This window comes from Sorex fumeus, unplaced genomic scaffold (genome assembly GCF_029834395.1).
Source record: "Sorex fumeus unplaced genomic scaffold, SorFum_2.1 ptg000082l, whole genome shotgun sequence".
Classification (NCBI taxonomy): domain Eukaryota; kingdom Metazoa; phylum Chordata; class Mammalia; order Eulipotyphla; family Soricidae; genus Sorex; species Sorex fumeus.
The window spans coordinates 230,208-244,712 of NW_026606139.1; the positions used below are offsets into that span (position 1 = coordinate 230,208).

At 46.5% G+C, this 14,505-nt stretch overlaps 1 protein-coding gene across 1 annotated transcript; it reads right to left on the minus strand.

The window, feature by feature from the left end:
• Positions 1-5,506: 5,506 nt before the first annotated feature.
• EBNA1BP2 (EBNA1 binding protein 2) lies at positions 5,507-14,364 on the minus strand. Its single transcript, XM_056130881.1, has 9 exons — positions 14,229-14,364; positions 14,061-14,144; positions 13,717-13,886; positions 12,768-12,891; positions 11,209-11,298; positions 9,177-9,252; positions 8,851-8,944; positions 7,877-8,039; positions 5,507-7,753 (listed from the first exon to the last, which is right to left on the minus strand). Exons 1-9 carry the CDS (start codon positions 14,292-14,294, stop codon positions 7,703-7,705), a joined length of 918 nt encoding a protein of 305 aa, XP_055986856.1. The 5' UTR covers positions 14,295-14,364; the 3' UTR covers positions 5,507-7,702.
• Positions 14,365-14,505: the final 141 nt, after the last annotated feature.

A 14,505-nucleotide genomic window follows, 5' to 3' on the forward strand; every position in this document is an offset into this window, starting at 1 on the left:
GACAGAGGATGCTCTGGCTGGCGAGCATCTAAGTGCAAGGGAGAGCCACATGTGGACGAGACATGAAATGTAAGTGATCATGTAAGTGATCTGCTGCTCCCTGCCTAGCCAGTCTCCGAAGAGTCAGAGCGTCCAGCATCAACGTGCTGATGACTGCTAGTTCTCCTGTAACTGGACTTGCATTTTTTTCCAATTACTTTTCATCTCTTGGCCGCTTTTTGATCTTTGTTGGTCACTTTTAACTGTCCTCTCCAACCCCTCAACCCCTACACTGGGGATTCCAGTGGGGTGTCAGGATGGCCGCTGGGGAGTTGACTCTTAGTCTCACACTTTGCCGTGGGTGCTTTGTAAGCCACTGAACCATCAAACAAAACAAACACTGTCCTCCCGTTGAATGTTCATCGATTTGCTCGAGCGGGCCCAGTAACGTCTCCATTGGAGACTTTGTTGTTACTGTGTTTGGCATATCGAATACATCACGGGGAGCTTGCCAGGCTCTCCGAGAGGGGCGGAGGAATCGAACTCATGTCAGCCATGTTGGCTGCGTGCAAGGCAAACGCCCTACCGCTGTGCTATTGCTCCAGCCATGTGGATTATTCTTGCCTGGGATGTCAAACTGAAGGGCTGTCACGATCACCTCCCCTGAAATGGTGGCGGGCCTGGGGTTTGAATTCCTGCTTTGAGTTGGCCAGGTAGGCACTTTAAGCCACGGAACTGCCTTTCTAGGGCCCTCAAAAATCTATTTCGGTAATGCTCAGGTGAGGGCAACACAATTTCCCACTGATAACTATGTGAGCTGAGTAACGTTTAGAGAACACTTGGGGGCCGGGAAGGAAATTGGGGACACCAGTGGAGGGAAGTAGACACTGGCAATGCGAAGGCTTTGGAATATTGTACATCCGAAACTCAATGATGAATTACACTGCAACTCTGTATTCACAGTGACTCATTAACAATACTTAAAAAAAAAAAGTAAAATCACACATGCAGATAGATGTAAAGAATGACAGGTGCTGTTTAGGGAGCTGGGGTTTTCTCTTACCTTTCTTTGCATAAGCGGCTGGAGCGATAGCACAGCGGGTAGGGCGTTCGCCTTAAACGCGGCCAACAGGGCCGACCCGAGTTCGATTCCTCCGCCCCTCTCGGAGAGCCCGGCAAGCTAACGAGAGTATTCGATATGCCAGACACAGTAACAACAAAGTCTCCAATGGAGACGTTACTGGGCCCGCTCGAGCAAATCGACGATCAACGGGAGGGCCTTTACCTTTTCTTTGCATAAAATGATTCTTCTTTTAATTTTAGGCACCGTGGTTTACAAAACTGTTATTAGGAGAGTTTTATACATGAAACATTCTAGTACCGCACATTCCACTGTCCACTTCCCTCTCTCCCCCTGTCCACATGGTAAACTACTGAAGACCAGTCCTATTTCTGTTGTCTTTGGGCATTTGCTATTTTCCTGTTACTTTATGTATCATTTCTTTATATATCATGAGATCGTTCTGTCTCTCTTCTAACTTCATTCAACGTGATCCTCTCCAGATCCATCCCCGTGAAAGCAAATTGCATGATTTCTCCCTTTCTTATAGCCAAGTAGTATTCCATTGTACCGCAGTTTACATTGATTGACTTGTGTCTATTAAACTATCTTCACATCTCCAGGATGAATTCCACTTGGTTATTAGTGTATAATCATTTTGATGTGTAGCTGGATTCAGTTTGTTGATGTTTTGTTGAGGATCTTTGCATTTATGTTTATCAGGGATATAGGTCTACAGTTTTCCTCTTTTGTGATGTCTCTGCTTTTGGTAGCAGGGTAATGTCTGTCTCACAAACTGGGAGGATTCCTGTTTCTTCCGCTTCTGAAGAGGTTCATCAACTTCTAAAAGCCTGAAAAGGATCAGGAGCAGGTCTTCTTTAAAGGTCTGGAAGAACTCACAGTGGTATTTTATTTTATTTTTTGGCTTTTTGGGTCATACCCGGCGATGCACAGGGGTTACTACTGGCTTTGCACTCAGGAATCACTCCTGGCGGTGCTCAGGGGACCATATGGGATGCCGGGAATCGAACCCGGGTTGGCTGCATACAAGGCAAACGCCCTACCCCCTGTGCTATCACTCCAGCCCCACAGTGGTATTTTAAGTCACGTGAGGGGTAAGACTGCCAAAACCCTGACTGTGTCTTTCGTGGGCTGGAATGGTCAAGGAGAATGTTCTCGAGTTTTACATAGTATAACTGCAAAATTTTGTTTTGGGGCCACACCCAGCTGTGTTCGGGGTTTATTCTTGGCTTTATACTCAGGGATCACTCCTGACACGGTGTGCCAGGGATTAAGCCTGGGTTAGGCGTGTGCAAGGCAAGTGCCTTACCTGATGCACTCTCTCTCCAACCCTGTATCTATAAAATAAGTATTCCATTTGCTAATCTTTATGGACAAAAGGAAGGACTTGAAAAGCCCCAAATATTGCGTTCATAAACTAACTATAGCCTTATAGTGCTGCCAGTCTGCATTTTCTTGAAACTTATTGAAATTGGTGTCCTAAAACAAATTCCACATGAGGGTGTGGAGGCTTCCCCATACCGTCAATTTTTGGATATTAACAAGTTGCTGAAGGCAGGGACCTCATGGGAAGGGGGGCTTTGTGGGCCGTCCCCCACGCCCCACCGAGGTCGCCAGCTGCCCCCCACGAGCGGCTCTCCGGCACGGCCACGGCCCTGGAGGCACAAGGACTTAGCACAGAGAACCAGCCGCTTGGAGCAGAAAAGCAAATGGACTATGTGTTAAACCGCGCCACCAAGCCTGCCCGGAGGGGAAAGGGTGTTGACCGGCCCGCCCGCTCCTCTCTGGAAAGAAAGATGGCGGCCGCACGGGAGCCTTGTGGACAGCAGGTTTGAGCCGGGGTTGGCGGGAGCGGCAGGGACCTCACGGGAAGGGGGGCTTTGTGGGCTGTCCCCCACGCCCCACCGAGGTCGCCAGCTGCCCCCCACGAGCGGCTCTCCGGCACGGCCACGACTCCAGGGCACAGAAACCAATCTCTTAACTATCTAACTTTTAATAGAAATTCTTCCAGGGTCAATAAGTAAAATAGCAGAAATTCAAAACCGCGTGGCCGCTATTGCGGCCGCGCGGCATCATTTTATTCTTAAACCAAGTTGTAGAAAGCAAATCATTTCACAACGCTGTTTCAGCATGTCTGATGGGGGGGGGGGGGGTCGTAAACTCTAAACAATAATTGTGCATCTTCTATCGAAACAATCTATCTAGTCAAAGTAGATAGAGTATTAACTAGAACTCATCTGCCTCACAAGAATTGGGAGGGGTGGGAGGTGGGGGTCTATTGGGGTTCGGGGTTAAAAATAAGTATTAGTAAAGGGAAATGTGTTTGATATTTACATGACTGAGACCTAAACCCGAAAGCTCTGTAACTTTTCCCACAGTGATTCAATAAATAAATAAATTATAAAAAAAAAAAAAAGAAAAAAAAAAAAAACAAGTTGCTGAAGAATTCAACTCAATCCAAACACTGCTACTTGGAGATGCCATCAGATTTCACTTGCTGAGGGCTATCTCCCAAGACCACCCTCCACTCAGTCGCAAACCCAGTCTGTTAATTGTACTTCAGATATTGCCAGGAAATTCATGCTTGAGTTTGCTTTGGTTTTTGTTTTGATCAGGGAGATGGAAGGCTTGGGCCACACCTAGTGGTGATCAAGGATTACTCCTGGCCCTCTCAGGGTACCATATGGAGTGTCACAGATCAAACCTGGGTTGGCTATGTGCAAGGCAAACACCCTATGCACTAATAACTTTTCTAGAGTGGCTCACAGAATTCAGAAAGCCTATTCACAACCCCTTCAGCGAACCCACTTTGGCTACAACTGGGATCTGAAGGTGCTAGTAAATGACACTGGGGTACCGGGAATCCTGGCACTCCAGTGATGGGCAGGTTGGCAGCACCACCTATATTTAAAAAGGACAGTGTTAAGTCCTAGGCACTTCAGTGATAGCAAAGGTACAGTACATCGTACATCAAAACCACAAAAGTTAACACTATTTAACCATGTCACTGAACCACACAAGTAAAGCAGGTTTTCAACCATAAAACACAGCCTATTGGGAACAAAAGGTGTGGAAAAGGAGTGTGGAGTCTCTATCTTGTTTCCTCAAATCTTCACCTTCAAAAGCCCAGCTCCTAAAGGCCCTCCTTTTTCATTTTAGGGGCCTCATTATATAGGCACCCCTAATTCTATCACTCGCTATTAGTAACTGCCTTCAATCTCCAACCCCTCAGCAACCCCCCAGGTCTGAGGGCAGGAGTGGACACTGCACCCTTCAGTCACATGATTGTAATTGGGGAAACCAGCCCTGGTCCTGTGGAGTTTCCAAAAGTTCCTTCCTTACTCAAGACACCTTCCTCGGGCCTGGCACTGGACATTTCCAAGGTTTGGGGGTACTATGAACCAAGGAACTCCGGGTGACCAAACACATAACCTGTACATCAAAGTATCAAAGCTTTCTGCCACTGTGCAACCCTCTTCACCCCCAGACTTAGAACTCTCTGGAGTTCCAGAAGCAAAAGCAGACAAGCATGCGGCTTGCTATTTGGAGGCCGACAACCCCTTTACCGAAGGCACTTTGAAGCATTCTTTTAGCTTTGACTGGGCCAGGGAAGCATGTACTGATAAGGATCCCAGACTCCAAACTGGAAGCACTGGTCAGCGGGAGAATGTGCAAAAGAACCTCCTGGAAGCAACAAAATATATCGCTTCAAACCTGTGTTCATCAACAGTTGGCTAGATAAAAAAAATATATATATATATAGTAATGGGCCAGAGAGATAAAGTAAGGTTTTCGCATTGCATGAAGCCAACAAGAGCTTGCTAGGGCTTTAGGAGGGCTCACTATGGGTTGATCATTATACCACACTTGGCCTGGAGCACAGCCAAGAGTGATCCTAAGTGCAGAGTCAGAAGCAAAGCCCCAAACAAGCAAACAAAAAATAATGTAGTATCTATACATACTACAAACAAAAGATGATGCAGTAAATATATACAAAAGCATAAAAAGATGAAGCATAAAATGATTCATATTATGAATCATTCATAATATGAATGATTCTAGAGAGTATTATGTTTAATGAAATGTCAGAGGAAGACAAAAACGACATGATCTAACTCATATGTAACGTACATATAAATCCAACAAACATGAGCCAAATAAAACAAAAATAAACTTTTAGAGTACATGATTAAATCAGAGAGGGGGAATTGGGTGAGTAACCTGGGAAAACGGTCAACCACAGAGGCCAGAATGATAGTACAGCAGGTAGGATACTTGCCCTGCATGCAGCCAATCCGGGTTCAATCCCTGGCACCCCATAAGGTTCCCTTAGCATTCCACAAACTGCTGGGCACAGAGCCAGGAGTAAATCTTGAGCACTGCTGGGTGTGGCCCCAAAACCAGGGGGAGGGGAGTACCCGACATACACACAGTCAACCATATGACTAAGTACAGTATGGGATTTCATGGTGAAATTCATGTTGTCTAAATACATGGTTTATAATGACGCACACCTGTAATGCATGTTATACAGCACTGCTATTTTAATAAGAAAATTATTCAACAAACAGATTTCTCACTTTCTTAGAGTAAGAAACTGGAATGAAGAGGGTGTAGGTGAACGAACTTCCCACCCTAGCAACAAGAATGAAGTCCAATACATAATGTGACCAGCCAACTCACATCGCATTCCAGAAAACTGAGTACTTTTCAACTATGTCCCACCAACGCACATCAAACATTAAGGAAAGCCACCCCAGAAAATAAACAGACACAGACTCTGATGTGGTACACAATGTTCTATACAGCCAACTCAGGTTCAAACTCCAGCACCATACACGGTCCCCACCCCAGCCCCGTGTGGAGTGATCCCTGAGCACAGAGTCAGGAGCAAGCCCTGGAAACAGCTGGGCGTAACCTAAAAGCCCCCTTCCCCACTCACAAGAAAGGAAAACTTCCCTTGCCCGACATCAAATAGGAAGCGTACAGTAAGTGAGGTTTCCTGTGCGTCCCTGCCACTGTAATAGGCATGGCTCCTGTATCTTTGTTTTCATATTTCTAGGCAACTGTTAAAAAATAAAAAATGAAGAACAGGGTCAAATGCACAGAGTCTGGGGACATTCAAGGAAACAGGAGCTTTGGTTTTGTTTTGTTTTTTTTGAAAAAATAAACTGATTCATACTCTGGGAGAGATAGTTAGACTGGGCATCTAATAAGAGCATAAAAACGTGTAAGGCTCAGGATATAACTCAGCAGGGCACTGGAGATGCATTCCTGAAGGCCTGGTTTCAGAAAGAAAGAAGGGAAGAGTGGAAGGAGGGAGGAAAAAAGTAGAAAAGACAGAATAAAGAACGCACAGGAAAGAATGAGAAATGAGAACTAAAAAGTTTAATAAAATGACTAGAAAAAAAGAGATCTTTCTTAACTTAGAATATTATGAGATTCAAAATTTTACTAACACACATTTCAGAACTGCAGTAAATAACTAGGGGAGGGTTACCAACATCTGCCAGAAATGAAGAGCCTGGATCCTTCCAAATCCCCTAATAAAAGCAGATCTATTCCAAGGAGTATCTTGTAAAATTTGAGATTCCCTGGAAGACTGAAAGAGAGGCAAAATTTCAGAAAAAACTGAGAAATGGAATGGCACCAGCCTTACCAGTGGCCACCCTCTAAGCCACAAGGCCAAGTGGCACCTGTTGTCATTCTCAGAATATACATAGCAAAGTACAAGCAACTCCAAAATGCAAGATCAAAACATTCAACTATGTTCCTTTTCTTAGAAATATATTCGTGAATGGCACATAGCACCAAAAAAAAACACGACAAAAACAAAAAACCCAGTAAGTAAGGTAAGGCAGAAAAATATAGAATTTGACCCAAGTAATGGCATTAAAATTACACAGTGAATAAGACAATGGAAAGAAAAACAATGAAGAAAAAAATCATATATGCAAAAAAATACAAGGTGCTAAAGAAAATCTCATACTCTACCAAAAAGGTAAATTGATCAGAGTATTCATGATTCTGGGCGACAGCACAGATAGCACAGCGATAGCACAGTGGGTAAGGCATTTGCCTTACACGTGGCCGACCCAGGTTCGATTCCTCCGTCCCGCTCGGAGAGCCCGGCATGCTACCAAGAGTATCCCACCCGCACAGCAGAGCCTGGCAAGCTCCCCGTGGCGTATTTGATATGCCAAAAAGCAGTAACAAGTCTCACAATGGAGACATTACTGGTGCCCGCTTGAGCAAATCGATGAACAGTGCTACAGTGCTAGTCATAATTCTACATTATTTTCTACTTAAACAATCATGATATATACAGAATACTAACTTATCTACAATGCTTATACAACTATATGGAAGAATGAAGAAGAACAACTGTGGGGGTTACATGTCTAATATTCATTTGTCATTTGAAGGAGGCAATTTGGACTTAAAGTTTAAATTATTATTCAATAGAAACATTATTTCTAAATATTCAATTTTAAATTTTTAACCAACAGTGTAGTTTTTTGAAATCGTTATTTTTTGACAGTTAAAGAAAAAAAAGAAACCAATAAAATGGATGCCAACTATTACAGAATTCCAAGCCTTCATCTCTCTGTCTTGGTTCTTTATATACAAGATGCTGCTTACTCAGCGTGCTCTGCTCTTCATTTTTTCTCTTGTTCTTTTTCCAGGTCTCTTCTACAGAAAAAGAAAGGTCACATGTGGTCACAGAACACACTAGGCTTCTGCCCCAGGAGCAGGGTACAAGGAAAGGAAAAGGGAACAGAGTAAGAGCAGGGGGTCACCGAGCCCTTCACTTACATTGGATCCTTTCTTCCCAGGCCTCTTCAGGCCCTTGCCATGAGCTTTCTTGGCCCGGAAGCCGGATACATCATCATAACTCTCTCGCGTGTTCCACTTGGAGCCTTTCTTCTTTCCGCCAAAACCAAACTTTTGATTTTTATAGCGTCGTTTGGCATTGGGACTGCAAAAAAAGCGATCTTGCAGGTTAACCCAGTACCATAAACACCGAGGAAACTGAAAGACCAACAACATCCCTAGTCTTCCAAATACAGTTCCCAGAAGCTCACCCGTGGCCCTGTATTCTTAATCAACAAAGTCCCTAGGTGACATCGCCTTGTTACAGTCTTAAGCATTCGAGTAGGAAAACAAAGCTGAAACCAGGCAAGGATCCACATGTGGCCCATGCCTTCTGTCTTAACTTCAAAAAATATGACCTTATCTATTATTAGCACAGCGGGCAGGGCATTTGCCTTGCATGAAGCCGACCCGGCCTCGATTCCTCTGCCCCTCTCACAGAGCCCTGCAAGCTACCGAGAGTATCCCACCCGCACGTCAAAGCCTGGCAAGTTACCCGTGATGTATTCAATATGCCAAAAACAGTAACAACAAAGTCTCCAATGGAGACGTTACTGGGCCCACTCGAGCAAATCGATGAACAAGGGAGGACAGTGCAGTGCAATGCTAATCTTTAAAAGGCGCCTTCGGACTTCTCATTTTCATAGATGCAGAAACTAACTTGGGTCTCCTCACTTGCTCAAAGCCACCCTCTGAAGGAGTGGCAACTGCGGCCTGAAGTCCAGGCCAGTACTCGGCAACTTTTACTGAGCATCCACCTGAAATGTGCCTACTTCGGAAATCATCTTCCTTTAACTGTCTGCCTGATGCGGCTAAAAGGCACATGGCAGCTCTGGGAGTCCTGGAGGCAGACCCTGACATAACTATAGAATCGCCAGCCCTGCACACCCCCCGAATCAAACCCAAACCCTTCATACCCCTTCTTTGGCTGCTGGCCTTTAGTGCCCTCCTTCGGGTTCCGTGCGACAGGTTTCTGATCTCCCTCTAGGAAATCCAGTTTATCCGAGAAACCTGGGAGTGAAGAAGTTCTTGGATCAGTACCACCACGTTTAAAGAGCTTAAACCTCAAAAGAAGGCTGTTATGAAATACATCCATTTTAACAAGCAGGTTGTACTCCCCAGTCATTCCCAGAACCTAGGTCCAACTGTTCCAAACCAACAGGGTCCCAAGCCTTGCATCTGAATGAATTTTGAGGGAGTCTGTGCCAGCCAGTTCCCCCTGTGCTTGGAGAGACAAACTCACCTTTCTGGTATTTTTTAATGGTAGACATCATATGTGCTTTCTCCCGCTGCCTCTTCTGAAGGACCTCTGTTTGTACCTACGACAGAAACAGACTGTTGTTAGCACTCTCTAAGCGACAATACCGCCACTTAACACTCACTCTGTCCAACTATGCTAAGGCGCTAAGTACATTCTCTGTTCACCTTCACAGCAACCCACGAAGCAGAAATTCTCATTAGGGCCGAAAATGAAGCAGAGAGGCAAAGTATCACACCACTGTAACACAGGGACGAAGTATAGAACTGTGATGCTCACACAGACAGTTGGATTCCAAACTTGTACTCTGATTCCACTGCATAACCCTGCCACAAAACTGGAGCAAACCACGCCCAGTTCTGCATCCAATTCTCCTCCTCATCAGTGTGTGCACTGATACAACAGCTAATCTAGTGTTACAAGGCATGAAACTGCCAAGGGTTCTAGAGCTGCAATCCAGGATCAAAAAAATGTATTACGAAACAGACAGACAAAAATATGTATTAGATGGGGGCTGGAGCACAGGGGGTAGGAAGTTTGCCTTGCATGCGGCTGCCCCAGGTTCGATTCCCATAGGGTCTCCCAAGCACTGTTGGAGTAATTCCTGAGTGCATGAGCCAGGAGTAACCTCTGTGCATTGCCAGGTGTGACCCAAAAAGCCAAAGGAAAAAAGAAAAGTATTAGACAATTAGACCTGATGCCTGTGCCTGCTCTGAATACAAACTTTTTTTGGGTCATCACTGACTGCATAACATAGTATGACAACTACTTGCACAGTATTTACACTGTACTGGGCATTATAAGTAATCTAGAGATGACTCAAAGCACATTAACGGAACTCCCTGATTTATATGCAAAGCCTATGCCACTTTTAGGGACTTGAGAATCTGAGTATGCACTTATCTGGGGGGACTTGGAACCAATAATCAGACAACAAGAGCTATCTATATAAAAAAGACGACCTTCTTCCACCCCCGCCAAACAAAAACGGCTTTGACAACAAAAGATGACAAACATACTCTATGATAAGGTTCCTCTGTATCAACACTTCAAATAGGCAGCCCGATCCTCTATTGGGAAGTGCAGAACTTGTCCTGCACTTTAGAGGATATTCAACTGCTCTACCCACCCCCCACTCCCCCAACCCCCCCAATCTCCCCGCCACCCTACACCGTAAGCATCCTGCCTGCCAAGATACGACAACCGAAAATGTCTCCAGACGTTACCCAAGAACTAGTCACCTAAAGTTTCCTCAGATTAGAAGCAGTGGAAAGCAGGCCAAATTGAATTTATCTTTGCATCTGTTTAATAGGACGCCTAATCCAACCGCTCATGCCTTCAGGTTGATCTCAGTCACCCACCACGAGCCGGCCCTCTACAGAGCACAACATGCTCTCACTGCATTCTGCATGGAGCTCAGACAAAACTCCAACTGGGGACAGTAGCTCAACACCCCACATCAAGTTAAGCGTGATGGCCAAACTGCCAACGAAGTCGAGATGCCAAGCTGATCCTCCAAACTCGTTTCTTCCACAAAACCAAACTTTTCCTTGGATGTCCATAAAATAAACACAGAAACCAAGGAACATGTCACGGCCTGGCTCTCTGGTATCACAGGAGAACACAGGCAGTCAGAGCCCAGACACCAGGGGCATTCTCCTCTCAGGATCAGACAGCACGATGATCCTTCATCCTCAGCATCACTCCAGAAACCATGAGGAGGAAGGAAAGAGACAGACTCACAAAGATTCTAAAGCCCGGGAATCTGGGGACGGTACTGTGCTGTGAGGACAGATATGGAAGCCAGAGAACAGGCTTCGACTCTTCCGAAGTGTAAAGACGCAAACTAAAGGCAGAGTGGCGACTCACCTGTAGTGACCACAGTTCAGGGTTCACAAAGGTATTGAAGAAAAGACTGACACGTGATCCCCCAGAGCATGGAACCAGATCAGTGCACAGCAGTCTGGCCTGGCAAGCGCCCTCAGCCTTCTCTCCTCCCGTCCATCACCCTCCTCACCTTCTTTCCGTATTTCCGAAGTGCTCGCAGTTGCTTCGCCTTCTCGGATCTCTCCATGGCGACTTGCTTAGCCTGCAGCTTCAGTCGGATCTAAAACACAGGAAGGTCTGTTGGCGCATGTTATTTGAATCTGGGAAGGTCGCCCTTAAGGTAGGGTGCTACACTGCAGCTGGGGACAGAGAAACTCAGTTCTACAAACGGTGGTGGAAAACTTATGAATGGGCTTTACACCTGAGGACAACGCGCCCACAGGCTGAGCGCTTTGCACAAGACAGCAAGGGGACCAGCGTCACAGCTGGCACACCAAAGTCACCTTCCCTGCCTGTGGACTGTTAGCTCCTTTAGGTTTGTCTTTTTTGTTTTTGTTTTGGGGCCACATCTGGGCTCACTCCTGGCAGGGCTCAGGAGACCATATCTAGTGCCTGGGACAAAATCTGAGTCAGCTGCATGGAAGGCATCCTACCTGCGGGACTATCGCTCTGGCCCTGGACTGCTAGTTCTTTGAAACAAAAAGGTCTGTTTCAAAGCACAAATTAACTTCTGCAACTCTCAGTTCTCTTCTCCAAAAGGCCATAAACACAATCATAACCCAAATAGTGCCAGGAACCTTGCCTTTCCCCTCTCACATACATTTCAGTTACTGGACGAGCAAGTATGGGTTGAATGCATAGCTCGGCGCTAAAATAACTTCCCTAAATTCAACTGAGACCAGAGTTCACTACACTCTGAGATATTCAAATATATCTGGGATTTGATGCTGGCAATTATCAAATTCGGTGGAACTTGATTCCACAAATTCTTTTGTTTTCGGGGCGTTGTTTTGGTTTTGGGGCCACACCTGGCTATGGTCTGGGCTTAATCCTGGCTCTGTGTTCAGGAATCACTCCTGGCAGGGTTCGGGGGACAAAATGGGATGCCAGGACCAAGCAGATCGTGTGCAAAGCAAGTGATCTACCCTCTGTATTATCATTCTGTCCCCTAAACAACTCTAAACTACAGCTGAGATAGACGCGAACCTCTTGTTTTACTGCCGAGAAAACAGAAGTCAGCAGAAAATAACTGCCTACAAATTCTAAGTCTTCTACACAGCAGGTCACTAGGAAATGCAAAAGGCCATCCACAGTTCTAATAAAACATTCTCCCACTTGTTCAAATTAGGAAAAAGTCAACCTTACATTTATATGTATATAAGTGATACGTATATCACTTAGATACACATAAGTGATATGTGTATATAAGTATATATCACTTATACACTTGTATATATACTTGTTTATATACTTATACACTTATTATATAAGTATATACACTTGATATGTATATAAGCAACGTGTTTTTATGTATATAACTGAACTTACATTGTAAGTTCACTTACTGGTACTGACATATTTATGAAATTGACAGTGGAGAAAATAACTACCTTATTATTGTTCTAAATCCCTATTGAAAGGCTCACTTATACCTACTTCCTAAAAAGCACTCTAAGAGACAAACCAGATGAATCTACTTAAAAACAAAGTCTCAACTTTCCAGAGAAAGCCTTCACTGCTTCTTCTTACCTTCTGCATCTGCTGGTCAGTCTTGGCCATCTCCGCGAAATAATCAGTGGGCCGCTTGGTAGGAATTTTGAGCTGATGCAGACGGGGTAAGACTGCAAGCACTGCAGCTTGGGCCTGCCGGTAGCTGAAAACAAGGAGAGATGAGTCCTTACATTCCTTCTCTCTACCTCTCTCGAGTTATTATTCCAGGTCAGAAGGGCCTCAATAGCTGACCTCCACCAAGCACACGTAACATTGGAACAATTTCTCATTTATGTGGCATCCAGAAAACACAGAATTGCATATTCTTTTTTTAGAGGGGATGGGAGGATTCCTAAGAACAAATTAGCAGTTTGAGAGTCTGCCCAGAGATATAACTCTTTTTTTTTTTTTATGTAGGAGTATTGTTATTTATTCAACCATTGATTAGGCTGATTGAATTGGGCATGAACTCCACGAGACAGAACTCTTAACGTACAAACTAACACCAATTATGAATTTTAACACAGTCGCTCCAAGTCCATACAAAAACGCTTCCATCAGCAAATTTTTGTCCTAATAACTGGATGTGCACATCATACAAAAACCTAATTATTGGGGCTGGAGAGATAGCACAGCGGGTAGGGCGTCTGCTGTGCACGCCGCAGACCCGGGTTCAATTCCCAGCAATCCCATGTGAGCACCGCCAGGAGTAACTCCTGAGTGCAGAGCCAGAAGTAACCCTGCGCATTGCCAGGTGTGACCCAAAAAGCAAAAAAAAAAAAAAAAAAAAAAACCAAAACCACCAAAAACCTAATGATTTCAAAATCAACTGGATTCTGGCTTAGGACGATGGATCCAGGAGCTCTTCTCTTCACCAGGGCCAACGGATCCCGGCCCCTTCGAGGCCGCCTTCCTTCCTCCCGGGCTCGCTCTGCCCGGGCGGGCACGGGAGTCCCCAGACCCCTCTCCCACCCGGAGCCGAACACACAAGCTCATCTCCCGCTGGAAGTCGTCCTCTGGGTCAACAGCTTTCGGATCCTTGCTCTGCGGCGTCGACTGCGGCTCGCTGATTTCCGGCACCGGCCCCAGGGTCACGTCCAGCCTTTCGACCCACTCCAGATCCCGCTTGAATTCGGCCAGACAACGCTTCAGGCCGCTCTGGGGCAAGGAGACGGCGCTCTCAGAAGGGGGACACCGCCAGGCTCTCCCTCCAACGGGCAGACACCCGCCCCCAGCCAGCCCGAGCCCCCAACCCCCGCCGGTCCAGGGCCCCGGGCGCCCTCCCTGGGACACGTTCCTGGCGCGCAGCCCCCGTCTTCAGCCCGGGCTCACCACATCGTTCACCGCCTTCTTCGGCCCCTCCAGAACGACGTTGAGGCCGGGTTTCAGCAGTCCCTGGGAAAACGCATCCTGCAACTGCAGGACACGAGCCACGGTCAAGACCCAGCCCGTCCGGGCCCCTCGCCCGCGCCCGCGCCCGCGCGCTCGGCCCAGACCCACCTCTTGGTCCGCGACAAGAGACTCCTCGGACTCCGAGTCGGAGCCTGAGAGCGGGGGAGTGTCCATCACGCTGCCCGCTGCCCGCTGGCCGCCCCGCTGGGGCTCTCCTGGCCGCCGTTCGCGCACGTGGCGCACACCAACAGCCGCAAACTCCGGCGCTCTCAACGGTCCCGTCGGGACTTCCGCTTCCGGTCGGAGCCCCGCGCTTCCTGTTTGCGGTCGCCATAGCAACGGTGCCGGCGTGGAAAGCGTCCGGGTGGCTCCGGATCTGTAGGGG

Excerpts from the sequence above, each read along its gene's own strand:
- EBNA1BP2 (XM_056130881.1), bottom strand. The coding sequence starts at position 14,294 with ATGGACACTCCCCCGCTCTCAGGCTCCGACTCGGAGTCCGAGGAGTCT. Across the intron at positions 12,892-13,716 it reads TTCCAGCGGGAGATGAGCTT|CTACCGGCAGGCCCAAGCTG; the intron begins GTGTGTTCGGCT and ends CCTTGTTTTCAG. Across the intron at positions 9,253-11,208 it reads TTCGGAAATACGGAAAGAAG|GTACAAACAGAGGTCCTTCA; the intron begins GTGAGGAGGGTG and ends TTTCTGTCGTAG.